The sequence below is a fragment of the Trichosurus vulpecula genome, chromosome 7 (assembly GCF_011100635.1).
Source record: "Trichosurus vulpecula isolate mTriVul1 chromosome 7, mTriVul1.pri, whole genome shotgun sequence".
NCBI classification, from domain to species: Eukaryota; Metazoa; Chordata; class Mammalia; order Diprotodontia; family Phalangeridae; genus Trichosurus; species Trichosurus vulpecula.
The window spans coordinates 17,018,765-17,040,262 of record NC_050579.1 but is presented as its reverse complement, the minus strand read 5'-3'; the positions used below and the strand labels follow the sequence as shown (position 1 = coordinate 17,040,262).

Here is a 21,498-nt window from a genome sequence, read left to right as displayed (position 1 = left end):
CAGGCAGTAGCGCTTTTCGTAAGCCCCGCCTCCTGTCTCGCTTTGCCAATCCCTAAAAGCGGTAGCTCCTCTTACCTAGTTCCGAACCAATCATCGGGAGGTTTACGGCAGTCCTTGCCTGGGGAGCTGAAGGGTTAGTTTTTTTTCAAAGTCTGGGCTGGACTGCAACTGAATCTTTACTGAGCCCTCACCACTGATAATAGCCGAGTGAAATTCAGTGTTATACTTCCGAGGCGGGGGGGTTGTCAACGTGAGAGCCGAGAAGCGCCACGTCCGGCTTCCCGAATCTCCGGGCAGCTACTGGAAGGAGGCTTCCGCAGCCGCTCTAGGCCTCCCGGCGGACTCGAATCTCTCCTGCTGTGCCTGCGCGCTTGCGCCGTAGTTCCTCTCAGCCTCCGCAGAGAAAGACTCTGCGCAGGCGCAGGCGGGTGTCTGGGCAGTCCTTCGCGTCCCGCCCCCTGCTCTGCCCAGACGATTCGTTCAGGTAACGTCCTGGGCCAGTGGTCTGGGAGGGTGGGGGTCATTTACCCCTTCAGAGGGAGGTCCCGGGTTGACCCATGACACCCCTCCATTTGAAAAAGTAGGGCTCCAGGGCTTCCCGTTTGAGAGGGGTCTCAGGTTCTCCCCCATTTGTGGGGGGTCATCCCGTGCCCTCCAATTTAAGGGGGGGGGGTCTTCCGGCCTCCCCTTTTGAGGGGGATCCAAGGTTCTCCCCGTTTGAGGGAGAGGGTCCCAGATTGTCCTCATTCAAGGCGGGGTCCTATGGCCTCATTTGCTGGGGCATCACAGCTTCTCCTCCATGTAAGGTGGGGCGGGGGTCATGCAGCCCCGCAGTGGAAAAGTCCAAAGGTTGGGTGGCGGGGGGGTTAATGCTGTCTTGCTGGAGGTGATCCCACGGCCTCCTTTTGCAGGGGAGGGGGCTCATGGCCTCCCCTCTGGAGGAGGGTCTGACAACTTGGGGGTGGTCACAGCCTTCTCGAGTGGGGAGGGTCCGGGGTAACACTCCCTGCACGTCAGTGAGCGCCCACCCTAGCAATGAACTAGCATAGATCTGTCTCCCTGTCCCTCCCCGGGGAGTTGTGCCCCTGGGCTTGCCCCAGGTTCGAATCCCAAGAGGTCTGGAGGGTGAAGCAGATGTTGGATCCCAAAGATGGGGGTGGGGGAGTGATGGGAAGCTGGGAGTCTCCGGGAGGGCCCTTTAATTGTACAGCTTGCCTCTTTAGGCTTAAAACCCAGGCTCCTGTCACTTTCCAGGATGATTTCAAAACAAAACAAAACAAAAGGAGTAAAGTTAGGACAGCTTTGGGACCTCGGACTTCATCTAGGCTAAGCCCTCATTCAGGGGAGCCTATGCTGGAAGCCAGGGGAAACTAATCAGGAAACTCTTATATTGAACCTGAAATCCTCTTCTGCTCTCGTCCATTTGTCCACATCGTGCCCCCAGGAACTAAACATAACCAGTTCCATCCCTTTTCCTCATGACAACCTTTCAAGTATATTCAAACAATTGTCATGTTCCTTCTATGTTTTTTCTTCTCCACAATAAACATCTCTGGTTCCCTCAATCCACTCTCATGTGACAGACATAGTTTTCACTTCCTTTAACCTCCTTCTTGTTAAGTTGGCTTGTTTTCCAAGGACTCCGGAGGGAAAAGATTTCAGCACAGTAGCCTGGTTGATGTGTGCTTCAGAGGCAGAATTTATTCCTGCATGAGCTTCACCTTATTTCATTTTATTAACAGTTTGGGAAATTATTCATTGAAGAGGAATAGATGGCTTTCCCAAAATAACACTAGAACCTTTAAAAAAAATCTTTAGTCTTTAGTTTTTCCCACAGGGAACGAAGAAAGGGTCCATAACATTCCACTGATGGTTTTTTAAATGTTTCTGCCCCTCAGTTTCCTCAGCATGACCAATACATCCCTGTGGTGTTTTCCATTCATCCAGGAGACTCAGTAGCAAGAAGGAATGTCATAATGAAGAGCAGGGCTGCAGTGAATGCTAGCATGCATCTATCTAAACATATAGAGATTGAGGAGGAGGAAAGATAAAACAGGGCTGGGAAAAGGAGGAATAATCACCCCCATCCCTTAAATTCTTAGAAGAAACCTATGCAGCTGAGGAAGCTTTCACTTCTGGATCACCTTAGCCCCAGGAGGCATAAGCAGACCTGCCATGGAACCAACCACTTTTTGTGTATCAGGAAATTGACCTTTCAGGCCATTTCCATTTTGTAGATATGCTGGTGGTGTCATAGATTTCTCTTTGTCATCAGTGACGTGGCTTCCTCTAGTATCACTGCCATTGATGTTCTCCGTGACCCCATCTAGGCTAAGATTTCTGTGGGAGTTCGCTCGTGCCCCTTCCACATTACTTTCCTGTACCTTCATAGTCCTGGCACCGCACTTCAGGTGATTTGCCATGATCTTGGAACAAGGTTGTGAATCTCCAGACAGCCAGATGAGCCTGCATCACAACCAGAGAAGGCCACTAATTGCCTTTTTCTAAATATGCAAGCTTTTCAATGTCCCTTTTAAAAAGGGACATGGTAGATAGTCTGACCATGGTAGAGCATGGTGGGACTATAGAAATACATGTTCTGGACTTGATAATGCAGGCTAAGGGCCTGTTCCTTCCAGGCTCAACTCAGATTCACTGATGCTCGAAGCCTTTCTGGGTCACCTCTGCTGCTAATGCTCTCTTTTTGAATTATCTTATTTTCAAATTAGCTTATCCCCATCTATATCTGTTATATCTCTCTCAGTAGAGTATAAGCTTGTTAAGGGCAAGGACTGTCTTTTTTAGTCCTCCCAGAGTTTAGTAAGGTTTGTTGGATGACTTGCCTTGTTTTTTGTCTGATGCTTTCACACTCTTGTATTACATTGAGATCATGAGCATCTCAAGTCCTTCAGTCTCATCTGCATTTTCTCAGATCTGTGATCTCAGGGATCCAGGCAGTCTCACTGCCATTGCAGATTGCCACTCCTCCCTCTCCTTCCTGTATGACTCTTCCATGTCTTTCCATAAATTTACTAGAGGAGGTCTATTTAATCTGCTCAAGGTCTTCTTTACTTTCTCCTGACATCTGCCTGTCATTACTCACTATGTAACCAATCCACCTCCCTTTTCTGCTACACATTTCCCTGATGGTATCCTAACTCCTACTCATCAGAGTTCTTCATTGGTTTATGTCATATGTTGCAACCTGCCCCCAACCATACTTCCTGCCCTCTGTGTGTCATTTTTAGGTCTTGAGGAGTTATTGTGCACTTTGTCTCACAACCAAACAAATTGTCATTAACAACTTCAGTTGTTAAGAAGACAGACGTTTGTTTCTGAGTAAAGTTTGTGAATTTTGTAATTTCCTGGAGGCAATCCAGCCTACTCTTCTACTATTTAATTGTGGGCTCAACTGCTTTATTTGTATTATTTCTCCCAGATATACATACTGGTGGACAGGCATCATGATTTATTCATTTAACTGCATGTCATAATCTCAGTAATAGATATTCTTCATCCATTTGCTTTTTGTCGTGTGGATGGTTAGGCCAAGCTCCCCTGATGATTAGGGAGCTCTTCCATCACAGTGGCCAGTTCTTCTGGCCAGCATGCATTGTCCTGCCACATGCCTCACTGAACATGGTTGTCTCTTACTTTCGAAGGACTTTGCTGTCTTTTGCCTCTTTTTGTATCCCCAGCACTGAGCACAGTGACTGGCACATGGTAGATGCTTAAAATGTGCTTATTGACTGTCTGTCTGACTGATTGGGTGGGAGACACCTTGGGGGAGAGACCCTTGTTCAAGGTGGCATTTTCCTCTGCTGGATCACATGCTTTTTAAAAGCCAACAAACAAGCACCTTAGATTCTTTCATTTGTGTAATGGTAAAGATGTGGTCCAGTGGAAGATACTGCTTGCCAAAGGCTGCCTGTTTCCTGCGAATGCCCTGGATTCTGAGGATGCCGAGGATGCCTTTGGAACCTATTCTCAGGGAAGTTGTAAAACTGGCACGTGGTTGGACAGCAGCAGCAGCGGAGCCAATGTTCTCTTGCTCACCTGTGTTTGGTATTGGCAGGGTCAGAGATTTTGTTTCCCATCATTGGTTTTTCCCCTCCTTGAGGATCGATGCCTTATCACCCTCCTAATGGTGCTTGCTTTGGTGCGGACCTCCTCCTTGTACTCTTACCTGAATCTAGCCTTCTTCTAAAGACCCATCTAGGGTCACTCTCAGAGGCCAAGCATACTGACTCCACTGTTGTTGATGGAGAAAAAAACTCGATTGTGAAAACCTTGGCAGCTTTTCCATTTGTCTTCTGGGTTTTGTCACCCTTAATGTCCTGGAAATAACTCTTGCTTCTTCAGGTCCCAGCAAACTCTCTTTAGGCTGGCTTTACTGCCCATAATCTTCCATTTTTTGTGAGATCGCCTTACAAGAAGACTCTCGGGTCTTGCACGTGAAGTGCTTTTAAGCCATTTCCATGATGTGATGTTTTCCTCTAACCCTACTGGACTTTACAATACCTCTGTGACCTTAGGCAAATCATAAACTCCTGAGCTCACTTTCCTTACTTATGAAGTGAAGAGAGTAGACCCCACCACTGAGTTCCCTTCCAGTTTTAATTCTTTAATCTTACAAAATCATTGTGTTAATTTCAGCCAAACACACTGGGCTTCTTGTGGGCCAGGCACCTTGCGATAGAGAATGAGCTTGACCAAATAGGCACAAATTCCTGCTTCTTGCACTTACTTTCTCTGAAGCAGCTAGCAGGAACCATACAGGTAGGAATTGTTTTTGTTGAGTAGTACCAGCTGCCTGTAATTCCATATTGCCAAAACTCTGCCGGCCTTTCTGTACTGCTGCAGTCTGTTGTTCATTTAAAAACAGAGTATGTTGTCAGCGTCTCACTGATAAATGTATTCGTGTTTTTGTTTCCTGTTAATTTACACAGCTACTTTGTTTCCTAGATTTGCAAAGCAGCCTCTTAAGACACAGATGGTGTCTGAGTTAAGATGGAGCAGTCGGCTGTCCACCTGTGGGTGAGAACAGAACCGTTTATTGTGGGCACTTTGCCTCTCCCTCCTCCAGCCAAATTCAGCCTTCACTATCTCAGAAAGATATCTACTTATGTTCGAACCCGAGCCAGGGAAGGAGGTTACCCACGCCTCTTCTGGCCCACGTGGAAGCATATTGCCTGTGGGAAGTTACAGTTGGCCAAGGACATTGCTTGGCTTTACTTTGAAATCTTTGATAGTCTGGTGCCGAGGACCCCAGAGGAGCGTCTGGAATGGGCTGAACTGGTGTCCAGCTGCACGTGTGAGGAGGATGTGGAGAAGCAGAGGAGTAAGGTAGGCCTTTGTGCCCAGTGTCGTTGGGGTTCAAACAAGATAGAAACCCCGATTTGTACAATTGCAGTGTATAGGTTAGGGAGGCCATCTGTGGCCTCAGAGCAGTTGGCAGTGAGGACCCAGCATCTCTGGTTCTGAATTAATCTTAGCCCATCCAGCAACATCATAATCTCTTTTTCTAGCAGCAGCAGCAGAGCAGGGACCCCGTGGAGAAGGGAAGCAGTTGAGGGGGAGGTGCTAGACAGATAAACCCTATACCAGTTGTAAGGTGGGAGCACACACAGGAGGGGCTAGCAGGTTCACTCTTGATTCAGGCAGACAGTAAGACAGGAACAGAGACATAAGAAGGGGTTAAATAGTATTACTTTATTCTTGTCTAAGGGTTGCCGATAATGGGAGCATCAACTCCTACAACTTCCTTAACAAGTCTTCTCGAAGGGGTTGATGAGAATGGGAGTTCCAACTCCTTGTATCCCCTAAGGCTTAGTGGGGGCCAGTCAATGCAAGCATACATGCATTCCCTCTAAGGGTTCCCCCTAAGGCTTGATGGGGGCTGATCAAGGCATGCACAGCATTCCAGTTTGTGCATTCCCTCCTCAGCCTCACTGGGGGCTGGTTGAGGCAAGAACAGCATTACACTGTCATATTCCCCACTTACTGACCAGTGCCCACTTGATTTATAGGTTAACAGACAAAGAAGGCAATTTTCCAGCAATAGCCTTGCAAATTTATATTATCTCATCATTATATCTCACTAAGCAGTCACAATGGATATTTACAACTTTAAGCACAAATGTTTATGTTATTTATCATTATATAATGCTGCACTGGCATGGTGGAGCTATTTATCAGCCATGAGCCTGGGAACTAGAGATTGTTATGGCCCTGGATCCTAGGAACTAGTATCTTAAAAAGAATAAGAAAAATCCACCTTACACACACTAAAATCCACCTTACAGCTTCTTAGCCCAGAAGGGAAGCTAATTATTCTTGCTGTGTAGTGAGTAGGTTGAAGAGCTCATTATTTTTTCAAATTAAACTCCTTTAAAAGAAGAATCTTTGGGAGCAGGGCCAACCCCAGGCTGTGGTTTCATTGATAGAGGAAATTCTTAGGCAGCTTTTTTCTTCAAGAGCTTCCTGGAGTACCAAGAGGTGGATTTCCTTGTAGGAGCGAATATATATCAGAAGCTTCAACCCACAGATCAGGTCAGGTCAGACCTTTTTGAGTCTGAGGCAGGCTCTGTCCTCTCAGTCTGTAGCATATCACACAATCATGTGGATAAACCTAAAAACAAGAGGCAGAAAATGTTTAGTTCTGGTTATGGAGTGACCAAGTTGCCTGAAATGTCAGCTCGAAGGGACCTTAAGATTCTGTGGGCCAGCCCTTTAATGATCAATAAAAAAGATCAGCCAGGTAAAGTAACCTACCCGAGGATGCCTAGCCAGGTAGTGATCAAGGTGGGCTTAAAATTCATGTTTCCTAACTTCCACAAAATTATGCTGCGGCTTAGTATGCCCTATTTTTTCAACATGCCACATGTGAAATAATTCACATTGGAGAGTCAACTAAAGAACCATTTCTACCTTGTGGTGAGCTACAAAAAAAAAAAAAAAGAACAGGATGCCTACTTCAAATTTTGGCTGGGAAACCGAAATGAAGAAAACTCTTGAGGGGGAAATTAGAGTGCCCTAGAGGTAGGAAGCACCCTGGTCCATGATGCACCCAGATGTCGTGGACAGCGTATGTGGATTTAGTTCCTTTCTTTGCTATTCTGCGTATCATGTGAGGTTAGAGATACTCACATTTCTGAAAATCCCATTTCCCAAATGCCTCTTGACTTTTCAGGATTACCCCATATATGACATAACTGGGTGGGTCTCTCGGCAAGAATGCTAAATTCTTTTTAGAGCCAACTCTTTGTTCCCCTTAAACTTTCGATAAGGGACGATTCTTGACAGGTATCAGCCCTTGGTCTCTAGAGGGGATCAGGCACATTTGTGAATGACTTAGTATGAACCTGTCACCATTTCTGGAAAAACAAATCAAAAGGGATGCTCTGGAAGAGCACACCAGGGAACATGAAATTGTTCCTACACTCCCCAGGGCACCCAATTCACCAAATAATGGCCAGAGTGTTAAGTACCAAAGCAAATTTGGCTCCCCATCTGACTATCAGAGTTTGAATAGGTCATAAAAAATGGCATTTTGGCCATCTTATACTAGTGCACGTGCACTCGTCTTTTTCAAATGATTTGGTTTCTTGTTTTTGTTTCTATTCTGCCAGAATCTTGACATGCTTACGAAGGGGGGCTTCTCAGAACATTCAGACTTCCTTGTATTTTTTCAGTTCCATTTAAATTTAACTTTTAATGAGGCCTCTGAATTATGCATTTTAAAATGACAGGTTTTGTTGGAGTGATTTTTGAGTTTACAACTTTACAAACAAAGAACTTTCAAAAAGTGTTACAAAATAAAACATTTTGTTGTCATTTTGGGGAGTGACCGTGGACCCTCAACTGGGAATATGCCTGCTTTTTAGATAATTGGTTCAGTTTTTGAAAGCCCTACAGCTTTTTAACTAAAATGCACATGGCAAGTGATGCTCATTCTTCTGGTGAAACGAATTGCAGCTGCGCTCTGTTTCACTGCAGCCTGGTGGTTGTTTGTGGCGATAGGCATGTTGACAGTTTCTCATTTCCTTCTTGGACAGCTCTCGGTCAACACCTTTCAGTTCCTGCTGTTTTTGTATATACAGCAGTTGAATAAGGTTTCCTTAAGAACATCTTTGATTGGAGAAGAGTGGCCAAGTCCCAGAAACAGATCTCCGTCCCCTGACTTGACCGGGAAATCCACCTGTCATAATAAGGTACTTGTTTTGGTTCCAGTGTTACGACTGCCTTGTGAACAGACTGCACATGGATCAGGCCGACCCTGCGGTCCATCAGGCTGAGACTCCTTTTTGAGTCCATCCATGATCCGCTGGTGAGAGAGGAGGAGCTTCCCCAGCTTTCTCGCTCTCACTGCTAGAGAAGCGGCCCAGCCTACGTTCCCACGTGTTCTCTAAAGATACCTGAGCCCTTGCCATTTGTGTATTTCATAAGATTATTGTTCTATTTGCAAAATGCTTTGAACTCCACTCGGTACATTTCTTATCAACCAGTCAATCAAAGGTATTTATTAAGCACCTGCTGTATACCAGGCACCGAGCCAGACTGGGTGGTGTCTCTCTTGAGGTGATTGACCGGGGTGTTGTAGTCCAAAGGCAAATTTAACCATCTCCTGTGACCAGAGAGCATTTAAAAGAGATGTATGATTGCTCTTCTGAAAGATGTTTACCTGTGTCTCTGAAAGGTTTTTGAAAGTTTTGATTGCTACAGGAGAAGCAGTATGAGCTGCAGTTCGCTGCATCCGAATGTTGTTTCCTTGTTTATCTCTCTTTGTGTTGGGAATGTTTGTTTTTGCTTTGGTTGATGGCTTGGGTGATAGTTGATAACTGTTGATAGCACAGTTTTGTCCTCACCCCTCATTTTTACTCTCTGAATGGTTTTAGTTTTTAGGTGTGCTCCTTATAAGCATCACATTGTGGGGTTTTGCTTTCTTATACAATGTCACTGTCATGTTTTATTGGATGGCCCCCAAGGGGGCAGAATTGAGTTTTGTTACAAGACTATGGACTGGGTGGGGGAGCCCTGCCAGAGCATGGCAGATGGAGGGGGGAGGGGAGCTGAGCTGATAATGTCAGACCACGGAGATAGACAAAATTGCAGCATCTTGTGTATAACTCCTATTTTGTAGATGTTTGAGAGGTTATGAGGATCCAAAAAAGTGTCTAATCCTTCATTTCATGGTCACATGAGAAGAAGCATGGTGCCAGCTTTGGAGTCAGGAAGACCTGGTTTCAAATCCTGGTCCTGACACAGACTAGCTGAGTGACTCTGGATAGGTCACTTCTTCTCTCGCTGCCATAAATGGCTGTCTCAGAATATGGCTTCTCTATAAAGTCCTGATCTGCATCAGCGTGGATGAAGTTAGTGGTCTAGCCTCCCCTGAAAAAAATGTAGGGATGTGCTGGGTAGAATTGTTGCAGTATGTGAAGATGTTGTTCTAGGGAACTGGACGACCACTGAGACGCCTGTTGTGTTTGTGACTTCTTTTCAAAAGCTCTCTCTTGTTCAGGGGGGCCCTTGGGCCTCTTCAAGTAGCACACCATGTGGTTTCCACCAAAGGATGGTGAAATATCTGTTCTTAGACGATAGTGGAATGTGTTTCCTAAGCTAGCCAAATGTCTGTTGTGATTAATTGCACTTGGAGTGTGTTTGATCTGAGATTTGAAGGGCACTTTTGAATAGCCACGGTAAAGAGAAAATCTCTCTTCTAGAATGCATTTGATCTAATGTTTTCTTGCTGTTGAGTCATTCATTTGTGCCCCACTCTTCATGACTCCACGGACCACAATGACCATGTTCTTCATAGAACAAAGTTGGGTTTAAAGTTTGGATTCAGTCAAAGGGCTGCACTTGAGGACCTAGAGGGCCACATGTGGCCTCAGGACTGTAGATTCCCCGCCTTTCCTCCAGTGCAATTTTATGTCTTATGAAAGCTCTTCTCTTCACTAAGACTGCTTTCTTTTGATTTTTTAGACCTGGGATGATTACAGCCACCAAGCCTTTGTCTATAATCACCTGTCTAATCTCTTGGAGCTTCTTTTGGACCCAGAGCAGCTCACCAATGCCTCCCACTCCACCTACAAAAGCCTGGTCTCTCCCGAAGCTGTGCAGGCCCTCAGCTTCCTCATTGAAGGTACAGTCAGCAAAGCCAGGAAGGTTTATCCGCTCCATGAGCTTGCACTGTGGCAGCCCCTGCATTCAGAGAGTGGCTTCTCAAAGACTTCCAAAACCTTCTCCTTCCCAAAGCTGGAAGCCTGGCTCAGGGGTTGTTTGACTGCAAACCCGTTTGGTACATCTGCCTGCCTCAAGACTGGGAAGAAGTTGGCTTGGGCCCAGCAAGGTAGGTTCTAAGTTCTTGTGCATCTCCAGTGGAATGGCTTAGTTGTTTCTGGGTTCTATATAGCCCTGTGTCTTCTGTGTCAGCTGCTCAAGGGAGGCAAAGAACAGGAGGATGTCCCTCTTTTGCATGGGGACTTTTGTCTTAAAGTAACACCAACTTCAAAGAGATGGTCTAAGATATTTGAATGTCTGTTTTTGTTCGTTCAGTGCATTTTTGCTTCGAGAGATTCATCTGAAACTATGATGCTGGAGTTCAAATGGATACTTTCTTCTTTGCCCTTGATGCTGAAATGGATTGGTTAAACGAAAATTTTTTTTAGTTGATCTTTTCCAGTTTCATCTTTAAATGACGACCTTGGGAAGACTTTGCTAGTTGGTTCTCTCACCCATCTTTATTTCAACTAATTTTTCCCTCTTCTCCCTTGTTTCTTCCTTCTTTTAAAGCAATATTACTCATCATCTTCAACTGCTTCTTCCTATTTATGAAGTGATCATGTTCAGAGTCCTCTATCATCCTTCTCTGAGATTTTGCAAATAAGTTTCTGTTCTAAACTGGTGTTATTGGATGCTGTCTTTCTTGACCTGGCAAGTAGTTCATTATTTTTGTTAATGGAAGCCATTGTTAGGCTCTTTGGGGGCTCCCTGTTAGGGCATTTGATTTATATTGGTTAAACTTTTGTTTGAAACTTATAATTGGTGTCTTTATCCTTTCTTTCATCCATTTCCCTTTTTTCAGCAACCTGTTTAAATAGGTCAGGCTACAGTTGCCTTCATTACACCATGTTTTCCTCATTTTTTTTTGGCAGGGCAATTGGGGTTAAGTGACTTGCCCAAGGTCACACAGCTAGTACATGTGTCAAGTGTCTGAGGCCGGATTTGAACTCAGGTCCTCCTGACTCCAGGGCTGGTGCTCTACTCACTGTGCTACCTAGCTGCCCTGTTTTCCTTATTTTTATCCTTCTCATTTCAGATTAATTTTGATCTTTTCTCTGACAAGTCAGTAGTCTGTACACAGATAGCTGACTTGAGAATGACTCCCACTGGAGTAATGAATCATTTCAGGTAATCAATATTGTTTTTTGGTAGTGTTACTGGTGCTTGCCAAGTATAGCACCTTCCAAAGCTCTTTTTAAAGAAAGTATTCACAGTGTCTAGACTGGAGGATCCTCTACGGCGACCTCTGCCCTGCCTTACTCACGACTAAGATTTTCCAACTCACTGTTTCTCAGTCACTACTTTTATCCACTTTTGTACTGATGTTCCCAAGCATCCCAATGTAGGTTGATTTAATTTGGATGTTCTTTTCAGATTCTTTGAAGAATCCTCTGCATTTTCATCTGCTGTATTGGGTGTGTATGTAATCAATTAATAAACATTTATTAAGTACCTACTGTGTGCCAGGCACTGTGCTAAGCACTGGGATACAAAGAGAGGCAAAAGACAGTCCCTGCCCTCAAGGAGCTCCCAGTCTAATGAGGGAAAGAACACGCAAACAGAGACAAAAGAAGCTACATCCTGGATAAATAGAAAACAATTAAAGGAGGGAAATCACTAGAATTAAGAGGGGGATATACAAGGGGGATTTAGGAAGCCCAGGAGGTCAGCAATCAGCATAGGAGGTAGGGCGTTCCAGATATGGGGAGCAGCCACTGAAAGGCACAGAGCCAAGACACAGGCAGTCTTGTTGCTAGACCAGCCAGAGGCCAGTGGCATTGCATCCAGGAATACGTGTTGGAGAGTCATGTAAAAAGAATGGAGAGGCAGCAGGAAGCGAGGTGGTGAGGGCCTTTGAATGCCAAGCAAAGGGTTTTCTCTTTCTTCCTGGAGGCCACAGGAAGCCACTAGAGCTTATTGGAAAATCCTTTTAGTGGCCGAATGGAGGATAGGCTGGAGTGGGGAGAGACCCTTGGCAGGCAAGTCCCCAGCCGCTGGTGCAGTAACTGCAGTACCTCGGGATCCAAAAGTTCCAGGAAATTATGTTTGTTGTTGCCCTCAGATGGTTCAGCTCCTCGATTTGCCCCCACACATGGAAGCTGTGGACCATCCTGCCTTTTGATTACAGCTCACTCTTGTCTTCTGGTCTTATTCTTACCAAGCATGTTGAAGTCGATCCAGTTCATTCCCTATAATAGTGTGTTTATTTGATGATTATTGAGCCAGGATCTCATGCTTAGAGAACCAGCAGCTCAGTAAAGTTGGAGGTGAGAGTGAGGAAGGTGAGGGCAGGATCAGGGGCTTTAGGAATATAGGAGGTGTTTGGAACAGGTCATAGGAAAAATTGAACAGATATTAAAAAGCTCTGCTCAGAAGCAGTGAAGGCCCACTTCAGTGTAGGAGCCTGGATTTGTCATGTCCCAAATCCATGGGACTCTGCAGCTTTTTCCAGCCATGCTCAGCAACAAGGAAAGCAGATGGTGGGTTTGACCCCAGCTGTCGGATTGGCCTTGGGGAGAGTGAATCTCCAGGAACTGGAGACTGTTGGGCTCTAAGACTGGCTGACTGGTTGGGAAACATAACATGGTTTCTGGTGGGCTCTGGGTCACGCTTTGTGGCTTTGTTTCTCCTCATTGTCAAGTGTACTTGTCGCACATACACGAATGTCTCTTGACACTAATGCTTCATTTTAGACTATTTCATTAAACTGTATTTAATGTGTGTGTGTGTGTGTGTGTTTGCAGTTGAAGGAACTACCAAGAGAGCCAAGATTGCTTGCAATACACACATGGCCCCCAAGATACATCGAATTGTGGTGATGACCCAGGTGTACAAGCAGACCTTGGCCAAGAGCTCAGAGACCTTAGTCGGGGCCCACGTGAAAATTCATCGTTGCAATGAGTCCTTTATATACCTGCTGTCCCCGTTGCGGTAAGCATGCTTGTCTGAGTGCTCGTGCATCTCCTGTTCACTGGGAGCTCTCTCTTTGTTTTATAACATTTCCCATTGGCCCAGGAGCTCCGCTTTCATAAGGGATGGGGCCTCTGGCTCAGGAAAGCGAGCCCCTCACTCGCCGCCTTTCTCTTCCTCAGATCTGTGACCGTGGAGAAGTGCAGGAGCAGCACGCTGGTCCTGGGGCCTGTCCAGACCACTCTGCACCTCCACAGCTGTGACAACGTGAAGGTCATTGCTGTTTGCCATCGTCTGTCCATCTCCTCCACCACAGGCTGTACCTTTCACATTCTGACACCCACACGCCCTCTTCTCCTCTCTGGTAATCAGATGGTAACATTCGGACCCTTCCATACTCATTACCCAATGCTCGAAGACCACATGGCCAGGACTGGACTCGCCACAGTGCCCAACTACTGGGACAAGCCGATGATTGTGTGCAGGGAGAATAATGATGCCAGGGTCTTCCGACTCTTGCCCCCCTGTGAGTTCTATGTGTTTGTGATTCCATTTGAGATGGAAGGGGACACAACAGAGATTCCAGGGGGTCTCCCACCGGCCTATCAGAAGGCACTGGGCCAGCGAGAACAGAAGATACATATCTGGCAGAAGACAGTGAAGGAGGCAGGTTTGACAAAGTGAGTGAGTCGTTCCTAGTAGCAAAAGTCCCTTTGTTGCATAAAATGTGGCCAATAGCCAACTTCTTTGCACATCCTCAACACTGATCTCCCTGTTAGAGGACCCAGGTCATTCCTCAAAGTCCAGGAGTGCAGACTTCTTTGTGTCCGTTTGTTTCAGCTTAGTGCGTCTCCTGAATGCTGTACACCAGCGCTTCTTAAACTGTGCATCAGGACCCCACAGGGCAGTCACAAGTAGAAAAAGTTTAAGAAGCCCTGCTGTGCCCCGAGTATACCACAGCAGCTCAAGGCGTAACCCTACTCTTGAGTAATTGGCAGTGTGGTTGGGGAAGTAAGGTTGACATGCAAGAAGCAACCAAAGAACCGTACAAGACAGCAGGCTGTTTGGTGCAGACAATAACAGCTGATGAAATTCAGCAAGAGAAATTGGCCTGATTACCAGACAAGTCTTAAGGCAGAGGCAGAGTTTGAATTAGATTGTGAGCCCATGGGTGCATGACCGAAAAAGCATTTATTAGTCACTTACCACTATGTGTCAGGCGCTGTGTTGCATGCTGGGGATACAGGTACAACAGGCCAGACAGGGCATACTGCCCTCAAAGAGCTTACATTCTAATGAAGAAAGATGTGGCCAGGGAGGGCTGTTTTGGAAGAGTGTTCCAAGTAGGGACAAGAGATCTGAAAGTACAAGAGAGTGTGGGGAGGTCAGAGGGTGACGAGAACGGGAGGGAGAAGAACTAACATAATAAGGTTGGTGGAGCCAGTTGTCAGAGGGCCCAGTAGTTTGCACTTGATACCTAATCTTCCTAGTAATCAGCCTCTTATGTTTATATTGATTTCCTTGAGTTTGTGATGGGTTATCTTGGAAAGTTTGGATGACATTGGATAGCAGTAGCAGCCATTCAATAAGCATCTGCTCCATCCTTTTGCTGAATCCAGAAACCTGAAGTCATCAGTCCTCAGTCAACAGGCATTTATTGAAAGCCTGTCCCATGCCAGGCATTGTGCATCCAGGCACTGAGGACTCAGAGAAAGGCCGGGAAAGGCCCCTGTGTAGGGACATGGTAGCACAGTCCGAGGAATGAAGGAGGGCTGATCTGGTCCCTTCTCACAGCAGAGGTTTGGGGAGGAACTCATCAATGGAGAAAAAAAAGTCAGTAAACATTTATTAAGCACTTTACTGTATGCTGGGCTCTGTGCTAGGTGCTGGGGATACAGAAAGAGTCAAAAGGCACTCCTTGCCCTCGAGGAGCTTACAGTCTAATGGGGGAGACAAACAAATATATACAAAGTAAGCTCTATGCAGAATAAATTGAAAATAATTAGCAGAGGGAAGGCATTGGAATTTAGAGGGGTTGGGGGAAGCTTCCAATGAAAGGAAGGATTTTAGTTGGGACTTAAAGTGAGCAAGCTAGATCAGTAATTGGAGCAGAGGAGAGAGCATCCCAGGCATGAAAGAGAGCCAGAGAGAAGGCCAGGAACTGAGAGGTGGATCAAGGACTATGTGTTGGAGAGTAAGGTATGAGAAGCCCGGAAAGGTAGGAGGGAGCTAAGGGCTTTAAATGCCAAGCAGAGGGTTTTATATTTGCTTCTAGAGGCCATAGGGAGCCATTGGAATTTATTGGGGCAGAGGGAGTGGCATAATCACACCTGAGCTTTAAAAAATCCCTTGGGTGGCTGAATGGAGGGTGGACTGGAATGGGGAAAGACCTGAGGCAGGCAAACCTTCCCCCTCGCCCCAGCAGCTATTGGAATAGTCCAGGCATGAAGTGATGAGGGCAGTGTCTGAGGAGAGAAGGGAGCATATTCCAGAGATTCTGTGGAGATGAAATTGGCAGACCTTGGCACCATATCAGATGTGGGGGGTGAGGAACAGTGAGGAATCCAGGATGGCACCTGGGTTGGGAACCTGAGGTCCTGGGGACATGGTGGTGCCCTCTACAGTAATAGGGAAGGTAGGAGCGAGGAGGGTTTAGGGGAGAAGATAATCTCTTTTGGCCATGTTGAGTTTGAGGTGTTTCCTGGACATCCAGTTGAGAAGGGAGCTGAGGCATGGTAGCAAAGACCAGAGTAAGGACAGAAAGGGCTGCTCAGATGCATTTTGTTGGACAAGACTTTTCTGTCTTGGTTGGTTCTGGGTCTGGAGAGATACTACAGCGTGATCTTCCTGTAGACAAATAGCAGAACAGAGAACTACAGGGTGACACCCAGGTCTCTTTGTAAAGACAATCCTCTCCACTCAGTCCATCTTTTTTTGTAGCAAAATAATGAGCCTAGTGGACTAGGAAGAAGAAATAGCTGTGTTATGTTGGAATTTTGTGGAAGTCTTGGTTTGGGGTTTGGGGGTTTGTTTGGTAGTCTAGATGTCCCAAGCATGGGGGCTGTTTAGTGGGAGAGAAAATGAAAATTGGGAAATGGCTCAGCCAGTAGAGAATCATGCAACTTGTGATGATCTGCAGTAACAAATGTTGTGAATTCTCTCATGGCTTTTTTCTTCCCCAACCCTATTTCCTAAATCTCCATATTCTACACTTTAGGGATCAAAGGAAGCAGTTCCAGGTGCTGGTTGAGAATAAGTTTTACGAATGGTTGATTAACACAGGCCAAAGCCAGCAGCTCGACAGTCTCGTGCCTCCTGCAGCAGGTTCGAAACAGGCCGCAGGATAAAGACATCCTACAAAGCCATGGTAGGTCTTTATTTTTAGAATGGGACATTTTAAAGCACTTTCTATATTTTAGCAAGGAATAACCCAACAAAAAACACTCAAATGAAGCTGGCAGGATTAGGGTCAGCCATCAGACAGGATTGGCTTCTTTAAACTTCCATCCTCAGGCTTGGCTTTTCTTGTCTCCATTATCTCTCACATTCCCTTTAGGTCCCATTTCCCCTTTATGAATCCTTTCCCGACCGTCTTCTCCTTAGTTGCTCTAGAGAGCAATGGCTAATGCTTCTCAGGAACACACCCAAAAGAACTCTTGATTCCTGCAAGTGAAGTGGAAGACCACACTGGTGGGACAGAAACACAGGTGGGCATTCCATGCTAAGGCATAGGGGAAGGGGGGTCTTTATCACACGACTTTGTTTTATTCTGTTAGGTATCAAGGTAATCAAGAGGAATGTCTGATGGGAGCTGACAAAGGAGCTCGGGAGAACGGAGGAGCCCAGGGAAAGGAGCTGCAAGTGAGCCCCATCTTTCTCCACACATCTCAGAATAGATGAAAAGTGTGGTGAATTTTAACACAAAAAACCAATTTTAATGATTCTGGTGTGTTCCTGTCCTGTCTAAGGAAATATAAAGCCGAGTGGCTGATGATAAAATGTTGATGTGTTCTGTTCCTAGTGGGGTATAGGTGCCATGACAATACATTGAAGAATTCTAGCATCTCCAGGTTAAGATAAGGAAGGAATGAACTATCAGGGTGCCCACTAGCACTGGAATTCATTGGGTTTTATTGTCCTTTGGGAGACTTTTGCTTGATTTAGTCACTTACTCTCTTCTTAAAGTATAAGCGGAATTGAAAACAAACCGACCATATAAACAAGGGGTCTCACAAACCAAAGAATGCCAGTTTTTATAGTTTTGAAGATGGTAAAGTTGGTGACAACAGTCCCATGTTATTATTTTTATACTGAAGTGTCAGGTTATAGACACAAATGAACAGCCTTTATTTGGAGGCAAAGGGGTTCTGCCCCTTGTGGAGCTAATGAAAGTATTTTTTATTTGTCTACTGCAGTTTGGTATGCCTTTAAAACTTTTTTGATGGAAATATGCATATATATGTATATGTGCTGTTATTTCTTGGTGTATAAAAGTCAGAAGAAATATTTTTATATAGAGATTGTTCTAATCTAGCCTTTAATCTGTGAAACAATGAAATTTTAAAAAAATAATGTTTATTTCTTATTCTCTGTTGGAAACTGTAGTTAATTGTAAAAAGTATTTTTGCTTTCCTGTGACAATATAGAGCTTCTATCTTTATGCTTGAGATTTTCAAGTAGAGATACTTTGTGATGTCAAAATAAAGTTTACATTTTCTTAGAGAAGTTTCTTTCCTTTATTTAAGGAAAGGGGAGAAATGCTTAAAATGGGGAGGTTTTTAAAAAATTATTTTTATTTTCAGTTCCAAATTTTCTCTCTCCTTCCACCCCTCCCTCACCCATTGAGAAGGCAAGAAATACATATGAAGTCACATATAACATATTTCCACATTAGCCATGTTGTGAAATTAAAAAGCAAGGAAAGTAAAGAAAAAATATGCTTCAGTTTTCACTCTGAATCCATCAGTTCTCTCTGTGGAGGTGGATAGAGCATTTTTCTTATCATGAATTCTTTGAAATTGCCCTGGATCATTGTATTAATCAGAGTAGCTATGTCTCTCACCGTTGGTTATTCTTACAGTATTGCTCTTTCTGTGTGCAGTGTCCTGTTTCTGCTCATTTTGCTTTGCATCAGTTCATATGAGTCTTTCCAGGTTTTCAGAGAACATCTTGCTTCTCATTTCTTGTGGCACACTAGTGTTGCATCACAATCATAGACCACAACTTGTTCAACCATTCCCCAATTAATGGGAATCCCCTCAATTTCCAATTCTTTGCCACCACAAAAAGAGCTGCTATAAATATTTTTGTACAAATAGGTCCTTTTCCCTTTCTTTGATTTCTTTGGGATACAGGCCTAGTAGTAGTATTGCTGGGTCAAAGGTATGCACAGTTTTGTAGCCTTTGGGCATGGTTCCACATTGTTCTCCAGAATCCTTGGATCAGTTCACAACTCCCCCACCAGTTTTTCCACATTTCTTCTAGAATTTGTTATTTTTCTTTTCCCTCATCTTAGCCAGTCTGATGGGTATGTGGTTGTACCTCAGAGATGCTTTAATTTTCATTTTTCTAAACAATAATGATATAGAGCATTTTTCTATATGTTTGTTGATAGCTTTTCTTCTTTTGAAAACTGCCTATTCATATCCTTTGACCTTTTATCAATTATTTTTGTAACTTTAGGCTCAATTCCCTACATATTTTGGGAAATGAGACCTTTATCAGGGCAACTTGCTATAAGTTTTTTCCCTAGTTTCCTGCTTTTCTTCTAAATTTGGCAACATTGGCTTTGTTTGTGAAACAACATTTTATCTAATGTAATCCAAATTATCCATTTTACCTCCCATGAGCCTCTCTGTCTCTTGTTTAGTCATAAACTCTTTCCTTCTCTATATATCTGACAGGTAATTTTTTTCCCATGCTTTCCTAATTTGCTTCTGATATCACCCTTTATGTTTAAATCGTGTATCTATTCCGAGCTCATCTTGGTATACAGTGTGAGATATTGGTCTATTTCTGGTTTCTGCCAGACTACTTTCCAGTTGTTCCAGAAGTTCTGGTCAAATGGTGAGTTCTCGCCCCAATTTCTCCGATCTTTGTTTCTCAAACACTAGGCTGCCATGCTCATTTGCTTCTGTCTGTTGTATACTTAATCTATTACATGGATCAGCCTCTGTTTTTTAACCCAGTACCTAAATGTCCAGATGATTACTTTGTCATATAATTTGAAATCTAGTGCTTCTAGACCTCCTTCTGTCACATTTTTTCAATCAATTTCCTTGATATTCTTGACTTTTTATTCCTCCAGATGAATTTTATTATTATTTTTCTAGCTCTATAAAGTAATTCCTTGGTAGTTTGATTTGTATGGCACTGAATAAGTGAATTAATTTAGGTAGTATTATCATTTTTACTATATTGGCTCAGCCTACCCATGAGCAATTAATATTTCTCCAGTTATTTAGCTCTGTTTTTATTCATATGAAAAGCGTTTTGTAATTGTGTTCATATACTTCCTGTCTATGCCTTGGCAGGTAGATTTCTAAGTATTTTATATTGTTTGCATTTAATTTAAATGGATTTTCTCTTTCCATCTCTTCCTCTGGGTTTTCTTGGTAGTATATAGAAATGCTGATAATTTGTGTGTGTTTATTTTATATCCTGCAGCTTTGCTAAAGTTATTAATTGTTTCAGTTTTTTAGTTAATTCTCTCAACCTAAGCACATACCATCATATCATCTGCAAAGTGACAGTTTTGTTTCCTCATCATCTATTTTTATTCCTTCAATTTCTGTTCCTTTTTTCATTGCTATAGCTAGCATTTCTTTTCTTAATTTATATTTATTTTTAACATTTATTTTTAAAAAATTTTGAGTTCTAAATTCTCTTCCTCCCTCCCATCCTTCCCCTCCACATTGAGAAGGCAAAAAATGTGATACCAATTATATGTGTGAAATCCGGCAAAACGTATTTTTATATTAGCCATATATATATAGCAAAAAAAACAGCAACAATAATAAAAACAAGAACATAAAGAAAATGAAAAACTCATACTTCCACCAGCACTCAGAGTTCATCAGATCTTTCTCTGGAGGCAGGTAGCATTTTTCACTATGAGTCCTTTGGCATTGTCTTGCAACATCATATCAATCAGAGTTATAGCTAGCACTTCCAATGCAATATTGAATAATAGTGGTGATCATGGACATCCTTGCTTCACCCTTGATCTTATTGGGAAAGCGTCTGGCTTATCCCCATTACAGGTAGTGCTTGCTCTTGGTTTTACATGGATACTACTTATCATTTTAACAAAGCTTCCTTTGATTCCTATGCTTCCTAGTGTTTTTAATAGGAATGGGTGTTGTATTTTGTCTAGAGCTTTCCTACATCTATTGATATAATCATGTGATTTTTGTTACTTTTGTTATTGATATACTTATAGGTTTCCTGATACTGAACCATCCCCACATTCCAGGTATAAGCCCCACCTGGTCATAGTGTGTGATCTTTACGATATTGCTGCAGTCTCCTCAAAGTGGTGGGGTTTAGAGGTAGACACAAATGCCCTGGAACTGTCCTGTAAAACTCAGGGTTGGGTGATTACATAGACAGGCCTGATGTTGGTGCCACAGAGAATAAAAGGAGTGTCAGAATGTGGACTCATCACTTTGTAGGCGAGGTTTTGAACAAGGTGAGATTTTACATTGGCTGGTGACTGGGATTGTGGACCATTCCAACAAGCTGAGCTTGAGAATAATTCTGGTGCATGGTTTGGAAAGGTCACTGCCTATGCTGCCCACCTCCTTACGGAGAGGTGACAGACGCAGGCTGTAGGGGAAGATGTTGGTCATTCGTTCAGTAGTGTCCAACTCTGTGTGTGTGTTTATGGACCGCAGTGCACCAGGCCCTCTTGTCCTCCACTAACTCCCAAAGTCTGTCCAAGTTCGTGTTCATTGCTTTCATGACACTATCTAGCCTTCTCAACCTCTGCCGGCCCCTTCTCTTTTTGCCTCCAATCTTTCCCAATCTGATCATCTCTTTACGTGGAACCCTTGATACTGACAAAATGTAGCCAATGTTGAAATTTAGTTTTTGGAGCATAGTGATAGCCTGGTGTGGTAGATTAGATGTTCAAATGGAACCAGGAAGTCAGGTTCAAATCCCATTTTGGCCACAAGCTGTATGATTCAGGGAGTCACAATCTCTCTGTGTCTCAGCTTCTTCATCTGTGAAATTGAGAGAGTTCTCCTCAGGCCCTTCTTGCTCTGAATCTAGGACCCTATGATAACTTCACTTTTGTCT

The 21,498-nt window shown here is 44.0% G+C and overlaps 1 protein-coding gene across 1 annotated transcript; it reads left to right on the top strand.

Moving 5' to 3' along the window:
* Window positions 1-77: 77 nt before the first annotated feature.
* TBCCD1 (TBCC domain containing 1) lies at window positions 78-17,917 on the top strand. The gene is made up of 8 exons (XM_036769080.1): window positions 78-484; window positions 4,966-5,346; window positions 8,058-8,213; window positions 9,988-10,354; window positions 13,032-13,218; window positions 13,380-13,877; window positions 16,415-16,564; window positions 16,974-17,917. The coding sequence occupies exons 2-7, from the start codon at window positions 5,011-5,013 to the stop codon at window positions 16,542-16,544; spliced, it is 1,674 nt and encodes a 557-aa protein (XP_036624975.1). The 5' UTR covers window positions 78-484; window positions 4,966-5,010; the 3' UTR covers window positions 16,545-16,564; window positions 16,974-17,917.
* The last annotated feature ends 3,581 nt before the right edge of the window (window positions 17,918-21,498 follow it).